The 10000-nt window shown below is 40.9% G+C and overlaps 1 protein-coding gene and 1 long non-coding RNA gene across 3 annotated transcripts in view; one reads left to right on the top strand and one right to left on the bottom strand.

The window, feature by feature from the left end:
* The first annotated feature begins 325 nt into the window (after nt 1-325).
* On the top strand, nt 326-8605 carry LOC127647583 (ATP-sensitive inward rectifier potassium channel 12-like). 2 transcript variants are annotated; one of them, XM_052131919.1, is made up of 3 exons: nt 326-611; nt 4695-4835; nt 7102-8605. In XM_052131919.1, the coding sequence occupies exons 2-3, from the start codon at nt 4813-4815 to the stop codon at nt 8597-8599; spliced, it is 1521 nt and encodes a 506-aa protein (XP_051987879.1). In that variant the 5' UTR covers nt 326-611; nt 4695-4812; the 3' UTR covers nt 8600-8605. The 2 variants fall into 2 exon arrangements, with proteins under 2 accessions (XP_051987879.1, XP_051987878.1); XM_052131918.1 differs by lacking the exons at nt 326-611; nt 4695-4835 and adding an exon at nt 6507-6865.
* Nucleotides 8606-8729: 124 nt separating this feature from the next.
* The window catches only part of LOC127647616 (uncharacterized), a 39898-nt gene continuing 38627 nt past the window's right edge, over nt 8730-10000 (bottom strand). Inside the window, exons 2-3 of the long non-coding RNA XR_007971080.1 lie at nt 8962-9054; nt 8730-8863 (exon numbers count right to left, since the gene is read on the bottom strand). This is a non-coding gene — a long non-coding RNA (uncharacterized LOC127647616). The remainder of the gene's footprint in view (nt 8864-8961; nt 9055-10000) is intronic.

Here is a 10000-nt window from a genome sequence, read left to right as displayed (position 1 = left end):
AGAGGAGAAAGATAGAAAGATAGAGAGGCCTGCTCTCTAAGAATAGCACATTATTCTCGACACTATGACAGTACAAGGATGCAATCTTTCTGGGGGCATTTTGATCTTTAGGGTGGCAACTGGTCGTCTCTAATGGGGTATGGGGGCATGAGATGTTCCCCTTTAGACACTGAAAACCAAATGATGAAATGTGTTAAACACAAACTCAATGTGTGTTATGGCACTGGATATAATAAACCGATGTTAAGGCGCCTCTCGCGAATTACAATATACTCTCATCCATTCAGTGCAATTCTGTACTTACTAGACTAATTTGGACTCAATTTCACTAGAGATCAATCCAAAGTGAACATAATCACAATGACAGGCCCTCATCTCCTCCTCCTCCTCCTCCTCCTCCTCATCCTCCGTTATCCGCCAGTCACCCACATGAGACCTCTCGGAGATTACCGCGTGAGTGAAGTCAGACTCAAACCGGAGAGATTAACCTGCCAAAACTATCAGAAAAACAGGAATTAGGATAACACTGTGTTGGTAATATCGAGTTAAAGATGGAAGTGTCTTATGGAGAATAAAATAAACGGACAGAAAGACACACGTGCTTTCATGAGGTGAGTAGTTCTTCATGTGCTTTCTTGTGTGTGCAGTGAATCTGTCAGATAAATGCCAGAATCCATTGTATGGGTTCATGGGAGTTTGTTTCACTCTTTTACAAGCCAGTAATTGTTTTACATGCATCTGTTAATTAAGCCTCTTGACATTTAATCATAATGAAATGTGTAATTAAAAGGAAACAACCATGATATCTTCACTAGTGGGCTGTATAAGACGATGGTTCCAATACCAACCCAAAGGGTCATATATGCTATTTTCCCTGAATGAAATATGCTTTTCAGATCACCTAAAACATGTGCTTCATTCATAACATCTAAACGTAAATGGTTAAATTTAAGTAATCAACCAATTACTTTAATTGTAAGTCATGGATGAATGTTTGAATACGTCTATAAGACGTTTCTTCTCAGATGTCAATCAGACGTCCAGCAGATGTCTTTGAGACGCTTATGATTAAGAGTGTTGGTAAATCAGATGTATTTAAGACGTTTAGCAGATGTTCATTAGATTGTGATGCTTTCCAGATGAAAAGATCTAAAACAGACATCTCAGAGACGTATGTATGCTATCTGGGAGATGTTCAACTTAGAGTTTAACGGATTGACACACAGATGTAATGAATGAACAGATGAGGAGAGGATGAGTGCTGGTGAAACAGAGCAAAAAACTTCATGCTGTAATGAAAACAGATTAAAGTCCGTCTGAGATCACGCACGGATACCTGCTTGTCATACTGTATTTTATGTAACAACTGCAATCCTGCAGATTTGAGACAAACATCTGCGGCATGTGCCACAACCCTGTAGCACATGTACGTCTCCGAGATATCTGTTTTAGATCTTTTCATCTGGAAAGCATCTGATTAACATCTGCTAAACATCTGCTAAACATCTTAAAACGATAAGATTTACATTCATCTCAAAGACATCTGCTAAACATCTGTTAAACATCTTAAAACGATAAGATTTACCAACACTCTTAATCATAAATGTCTCAAAGACATCTGCTGAATGTCTTATTAACATCTGTTAAACATCTTAAAAAGATCAGATTTACATTCGTCTCAAAGACATCTTCTAAACATCTGTTAAACATCTTAAAAAGATCAGATTTACATTCGTCTCAAATACATCTAAACATCTGCTAAACATCTTAAAAAGTTCAGATTTACATTCGTCTCAAATACATCTTCTAAACATCTGTTAAACATCTTAAAAAGATCCGATTTACATACGTCTCAAAGACATCTGCTAAACATCTGTTAAACATCTTAAAAAGATCAGATTTACATTCGTCTCAAAGACATCTTCTAAACATCTGCTAAACATCTTAGAAAGATCAGATTTACCAACACTCTTAATCATAAATGTCTCAAAGACGTCTGCTGAATGTCTTATTAACATCTGCTAAACATCTTAAAAAGATCAGATTTACCAACACTCTTAATCATAAATGTCTCAAAGACGTCTGCTGAATGTCTTATTAACATCTGTTAAACATCTTAAAAATATCAGATTTACATTCGTCTCAAAGACATCTTCTAAACATCTGCTAAACATCTTAAAAATATCAGATTTACATTCGTCTCAAAGACATCTGCTAAACATCTGTTAAACATCTTAAAAAGATCAGATTTATCAACACTCTTAATCATAAACATCTCAAAGACATCTGCTGAATGTCTTAACAACATCCAAGAGGAAATGTCTTATAGATGTATTGCAGATGGTAAAACAACCTAAAATATACATCTTCGAGATGTAAACACACATCAAATAGACATCTGGGTGATGATCCCAAGCTGTCAGGGAAGTAATTCAAGTTTTCTAATAAGTTTTCATAGCTTACAAACGAACGCTCCCGTTATAAAGCAATAAATCTGTCCACACTGCAAACGAGCGATCCTTTCAATGATCTAGTTTTGGCTCATCACAGTGTAGACAGATGCGGTGTTAGACACATTCAGTTTCCAATGGAAAGCACAAAATGTGCTGGAGAACCGTGACGTGTGTCGTCAGTTTGATTGCCCTGATCAGTCGCCGTTTAAAGTGTGTTTGTGTACTGAACTGTTTCCACACTTACAAGAGTACCATGGAATAATGTTCTCTTTCTCTCCTATAATTGGACACTAAAGTCACACTTTATATAACGTCAAAGCAAGTGTCATTTATTGTAAAGACAGACAGCACAAAGCCTAACAGCACCTGCACATCACCCAGACATCTATTTGATATGTGTGTGATTACATCTGGAACACATATATTTTAGGTTGTTTGCTCATCTGCAATACGTCCTCTCAGATGTCAATAAGACATTCAGCAGATGTCTTTGACACATTTATGATTAAGCGTGTTGGTAAATCTGATCTTTTTAAGATGTTTAGCAGATGTTTAGCAGATGTTCATTACACTGTGATGCTTTCCAGTTGAAAAGATCTCAAACAGACATCTCAGAGATGTACGTGTGCTATCTGGCAGCACACATGAAGCATAACATATTTCGGTTGTCACTGTGTTTGTGCTAGTGATAGTGCCGACACCTGTGTGACATCACTAGATCCCAGTTCAAAGTCAGAGAAGTCAACATTAGTTCTGGTAAAAGAGGACATGCACATCAGCACATCACACTTGATTTCATATTTTAATAACTAACATACATACAACATGCAAACTCATAAGAAAGCTTAATAAGTTTTCCTTTATGAGTTCATTTTAAAACATTTTAAGAGTGAAGAACAGCAACAGAGATTTCTCAATATCAGATGAAACGTGCTTTAGTCTCAGACCACCTAAGAAATATAATCCCCGTGTGTGTGTTTAAGGGCATATACTTGTGTTTCAGTAATCCCACCATCCCCCTCTTTATCATAACACACGTCAGATTACTCCGCAGGATTCTCAAGGGTCACATCTCATCAGTGGACTAAACGAGAGATGCGATTATTCAGACATCGTTTAATGGATTAGGAGTTAAGAATAATACCATCAGAGTCTCCTTCAAACACACACACACACACACACACACACACACACACACACACACACACACACACACACACACACACACACACACACACTCCGAGGGATTAAGTGTGTGTTTGTGTTGTGTAACAAAGCTTTAAGTCCATTTTCATTGTAAAGAGCAGTTATTGAATCGAGATGAAGTCTGACTCTCCACCTGCTGAGACCGCTGATGAACATCTGAACGAATGTAATGTTTCAATCACACACACACAGAGACTACAGTATCAGGAGATCCTCCTCATGTGCCGTGTAAATCCAGAGGAACATCTCATTGCTCAACGGTTGCACTTTTATAGCTCAACGTTTCCTGACATGAATGTCTATATCATAGCTCATTTACTCTTGGTGGGATGCTATGAGATATGTTTGAGTTCATATGCACACTTTGGGATCTTGGAAAATCTTGTGAAAGTCTTTTTCTCAGGAGAAACATCTGAGATATTAAAGAGATGTCACTGATGAGGTTTGTTTCCCGGTGGCGTGTGTGAGTGATTGAGTGATGTCCGTAATGAGTAACGAACATCTCCCTTCAGCTGTTATCAAAATCATATAAATGAGTGTCATGATGGAGGATAATCGTGATGCACACACACACAGCATCAACAAAACACACATGTGCCACATAGTATTTACAGTAAGTGCAATATCCACAGCATAACACACAACTGACAGAGTCAACACTGATTATGTGTTATTTATGAATATATCTAATACGATGACAAGAACAAGATCCCTTTTGGACCATAGTAAATCTAAATCTTAAAAACGTAATGCTAAGTGTAAAACTGAAATCTTAATGCTGAACTGTACATTTAGAGAACATATTGGTCACACCATGACGATATTATTAGCCTGTGTGTGTGTGTGTGTGTGTGTTTCAGAGAGAGCTGCTTTGACCCAATTGAAGCTTTTCCAAACCAGGACACAAATACAGATTCTGTCCACTTCAAATGAATACTCTTTTCTGTTAAATACGATTAAAACACATTCAACTTTCACGTATGCATCATGCTCAGCACTGCACTTAATGCTTTTCCGTGTTCTCTTTCCCTGCAGGGTTTGTGTTGTGTGTATTGTGTGTTAGGATGCCAATCCCGAATCTTTCTGCGTAGGCTAAACGAAGCACTGTTCAGTCCTGTCAGCGAACACACACACACTGAAGATCAAACAGAGCATGGGAACCAACAGAGCAAACAGGTACGGCCAGTGTGTGTATGTTTGCGTGTGTTCACATTTGCATACAGCTTTACAGCATTTACTGTATATGGGTCAATATATAGGTGTCGCAAACCCTATCTGAACAATTCCACATTGCATCACTTCATTTAAGATTAGGCAATGGCATACAATCAATGCTCTTTTAGTTTTGTATAATGAAGAGTCAACAGATCATGAAAAACTGAACACTTTGAGTACATTGAAAAGTGTTTTGAATTTTTATTTGAAAATGCCGTGTTACCCAAGAGATCATGTTTCTTTTAAAATACTCAAAAGGAGCTACGAGCCATTTTCATGCATGTAGAGGTTTTATGAATGAGCAAGAACCTTGAAAGCTCTTAGTGGGTCTGACGGTTTAAATTCTCAATAGTAAATAAGCAAATATTTTGTTCGTGTTAGCTAAAATGGCTATTTTTGAAGAAATTGTCATGTTTGTTTGGCTTTACTATCTGTGACGCTCCTGTTCTACCCGCTCCGTACGGGACTCGAACCGGCGTCTCTGGCATGGGAGGTGGGTGCGCTAACAAGGAGGCTAAAGGCTACAACCTCTAGCATCAGTCGCTAGTCCATTTCTTGAGGTCAGGAGAGTGAGGTTTATACACATTGCACAGATATCTATCAGCTGACCACCATTACACTCACGCCCCCTAAACCTCACTTCTATCTGGGTCACGGCACCATTGTGACGCTCCTGTTCTACCCGCTCCATAAGGGACTCGAACCGGCATCTCCGGCATAGGAGGCTGGTGTGCTAACAAGGAGGCTAAAGGCTACAGCCTCTAGCGTCAGTCGCTAGTGCACCTCTTGAGGTCAGGAGAGTGAGGTTTATACACATTGCACAGATATCGATCAGCTGGCCACCGTTACATATACCTACATATTTGCATATTGATTTCGTCTCGTTGTACGTATCACAGCAGTTTTGTGGAGAAATGAACACTAGCGGCACATGCTATCTTATGACATCTAAACACTTTTACTATAGCGCATGACTCGTGCATTACATAAACAACTACATTTACAAGCTTGTTCGGGGGTGATCAAATTGTGCAGTAGCTCTACTGATAGAGCGTTGCACTTGTGATGTTAAGGAGCGGGTACGAGTCCTGAAGGGCACACGAGTCCACGCTTGAACCCTAAGTGTCATAGAAGCACCGCAAAATTATGTTAATTGTGTTTTTCATCTCACATTTGTTTTTCTGACACTATCGGTTAGGTTTAGGTTTTTAGGGTAGGGAGGTCAGTTTTGTTGACTTAAAACTGAATAGAGCATTAACCTTAAACACCTCACCTGTTTGGGAGAACTGAAACACTCACTTGACTCACTTTTAGCGCTACACAGTGGAAATTTCACCTCGGAACTACCGCAATACATGCCATGAACCACTTAAATTCATTTTGTAATAATGTCGCCAGTCACGTAATTGTCATGAGATCAGGGTGTTTAAAGCTGTCCCACCTCACAACCGGATGTGTGTTAATGATCTACAACAATCATAAAGCTCTGAAAATGTAGGGAATATTAATAGAATAACCAAGTAATCAATCAATTGCAAAATGTACTACTGATTTTAACTCAAAGTTTTAGCTAGCTTGTGGCAGTCAGAGTAAAACTTTGTAGAACTAAAGAGTTTTTAGTTTCTGTTTAAAGCATAATTCTGTGTGTTTTTAGAGCCACCAAACCATATTAGACCATTGAAAGCCAATGAAAAATGTGTTTGTGAGTGAGTGTGAGAGAGAGAGAGAATGATGAAAAGGGAGGGGAAGTCTTGGGTCATAATCCATAAACCTGCACTGACCGCAATCCTGATATGGCTCAACACAACTCACCTTTCCCTTAATCCTCTCTAGACGAGAGGGGCAGGTAACTCACACCTGAGTCCTGCATACCTTTATGAGACAAAAAGTGAAAGAGGGGGACAGAGAAAGATGAAGGAGAGAGAGAGAGACATCAAGGGTCCACTGGCTCTGGCACTTCCTAACCCTAACCCTGACCTTTATCAGGAGAGGTCAGGATAGGACCATTTCTAGAGAGAGACGCATTAGACAGAGAAAGTGTGACTCATGCTTTATCTAGAGAGAGTGTGCATCCTTTAAAGAGCTCACCGGAAAGAACAAATGGTTCAATCAGATTACAGCTCTTGACCTGTCTTCCCCAGTCTCCATAAACTCTCCAAAACGACCCTGAACTCTTAATGATTCACATGTTTTCTGACCAAAACTCTGTGTTTTCTCTGCTCTTCAGGTACAGCATTGTGTCTCCTGATGAGGAGAGACTGAAGATCTCCTCCCTCGGCCTTCACAACGGCCACAGTACGAGCTGTCTGCACTCCCCCGCCAGTGCCATGAGCGGTGAGGGGACAAGCATGGTGTTGGGCACCAACTACAACGGGAAGATCTCCACCTCTGGACGGGGACAACTGAGGAGTCGCTTCGTCAAGAAAAATGGCCAATGCAATGTCGTCTTTTCCAACATGGACGACAAGCCATGGCGTTATCTCGCGGACATCTTTACGACCTGTGTGGACATTCGCTGGAGGTACCTGTTGCTGATCTTCTGCTCCACCTTTCTGGTGTCCTGGCTCATCTTTGGCGTGATCTTCTACTGCGTCTCGCTGGTTCATGGAGACTTTGATAAGGATCGTAGAGTTCGAGTCCCCACTGGGCAACAGAAGGAGTGGAAACCGTGTTTACTGCACGTTGAGGGCTTCGTTGGGGCTTTTCTGTTCTCCATTGAGACCCAGACGACCATCGGCTACGGCTGGCGCTGCGTCACTGAAGAATGTCCAGTAGCAATCGTGACTGTGGTCGTGCAGTCCATCGTAGGCTGCATCATTGACTCTTTCATGATTGGGACCATCATGGCCAAAATGGTGCGTCCAAAAAAGAGGAATCAGACGTTGCTTTTCTCAAAGAATGCCGTAATTGCGTTGAGGGACGGAAAACTGTGTTTGATGTGGCGCGTAGGGAACCTGCGTCGTAGTCACATTGTAGAAGCTCACGTTCGTGCTCAGCTCATGCGACCCTACGTGACAGCAGAGGGCGAGTTCATTCCTCTCGAGCAGACCGATCTAAATGTCGGCTATGACGAGGGCACCGACAGACTCTTCCTCGTATCTCCTCTGGTGATAGTGCACGAGATCGATGAGGACTCTCCACTCTGGACAATGAGCAGGGCAGATCTCGAATCGGACGACTTTGAGATTGTCGTGATTCTTGAAGGTATGGTTGAAGCGACGGCCATGACCACGCAGGCGCGCAGCTCGTATCTTTCTCGTGAGATCCTCTGGGGTCATTGCTTTGAGCCTGTTATCTTTGAAGGCAGCGACCGCTATCAGGTCAACTATGCACACTTCCACAAAACCTACGAAGTTTCGGCAACGCCCGCCTGCAGTGCTAAAGAACTGAGGGAACTGGCTGGTCGTCGGTCAACTGCCTCATCACGTTCTGTGACACCCGTCAGTCGGCGGACTCAAACCCTGCTACCACCTCACTCCCCCAGCTCTTTCTGCTACGAGAACGAGGTGGCTCTGTACAGTGGAGAGGAAGACGAGGATCAGCTCCAGGAAGGGCTGACCGGCCTTCCCACAGACTTCCAGAAAATGTTCCAGGATTCGGCCACAATGACCTCCGGCAATAACATGCTTTGCATGTTGGACATAGACAATCAGATTGAGTTTGAAATTTTACACACTGCCATACCACTTGACCCGACAACCTATAAGAGTGAGTCTGAGATATGATGGGATGGAGGCATTTCCATTTCAACCCCACATCTCCCAAATTTCCCAAAGAATCTAGTTTATGTTGAAGGATTCCAATGATAAGATGAACTTTAAGTTGATAAATCCAAGATCGCCTTGCCTGCTATTGTACTCCAGCAGTCTTCCCATCGGAAGGAGGAAGTGACCCTGTGACCCTAAAGGTCAAGACCCGATGTCATGTCTCTTAAATGGTCATTTGCCTCTCATGAGATCACATGAGGGGGTCACGTCATGTGGCTTGTCCTGAAGGAAGATGAGGTCACAGATTAAACAGACGAATCATGCTTTGAAGCTGACGACAGAAAATGAAGACTGACATATAGAAACCCAAATTAACTCACCAAAGGAGAACAGCTGCTGTAGATCTCAGGATGGACTCTTATCTCTCACTCTGTCCTGTAAAGTTGTGACGTGTTCTCGTCTTGTTGGAATTACTGTAATAACAGAAGATTCTCAGAGCGGTTCACGTCCTCCGACTCAAATATTACTTTCAACGGCAGTGTTCATAACACCAAAAATGGATTTATGTGCACCTAGTCAATCAACTAATCAAATCAACATAAACTTCAGTTCTATATTTTCTTGTAATATATTATAGATCGCAGTAGGTGCACCAGGTAACATGCATCTATAGTACAACGACATAAAGCGATGCTATCGTGGCTCTCATTAAACGCCAACTTAATACTTCAAACAAGACTGGTTTTTACTACTCGCAAACTTGTATTTATGGCAATTCAGACATGAGGTTAGCGCATGAACTCTATAGCTCTAAATTCTATTCTAAGGCCATTTCCACAGCAATCCATTTTTAGTTAAAAACTCTGTTTTAAAAGTCATTGAAATGAATAAAATCTTCGATTCCTAAAATAATTTACAATTCTCTTTTTAGCTGTAAACTCTATTTTAAGTGGCTTTCGTTGAGTTGAATCATTATATAATGATTTATTTTTTAACTCCATCTTCAGTAAATCTCAAAGACTGAGGAAACCCTGCGTGTAAAGCAGAACATGTGAAGTTATTCATTAATATTAGATAAACGGTGTAAGTTAGAATTGAAACTAATATGCAACCATTACAATCCAAATACACACAAGAACTATTGAGATTCTCGTTGTTTTTGCATGTTGCTCATGAACGCACTGCTTATATGTAACGCAGCAGTAGATCATATAAGGTTTAAAAGGAGCAGATTTAGACTCGTTCTTTGTCTGAAGTTGAAAAGGGAATCCGGTTTAAATGCAGTTGAGAGGTTTGGGAAGTAATTGTGATGCGTGTTTGGTGCGTTTGCTCAGAAGGAGAATGCACTTTTACTCCTGTAACTGTACGGTCATATGTTAACAGAGAGAGCGTGATATAATGCATATGTGGATGACATTG

Source organism: Xyrauchen texanus, chromosome 8 (assembly GCF_025860055.1).
Source record: "Xyrauchen texanus isolate HMW12.3.18 chromosome 8, RBS_HiC_50CHRs, whole genome shotgun sequence".
NCBI classification, from domain to species: Eukaryota; Metazoa; Chordata; class Actinopteri; order Cypriniformes; family Catostomidae; genus Xyrauchen; species Xyrauchen texanus.
Note: the sequence above shows the minus strand (reverse complement) of the source record. Positions and strands in the feature narration are given on the sequence as shown.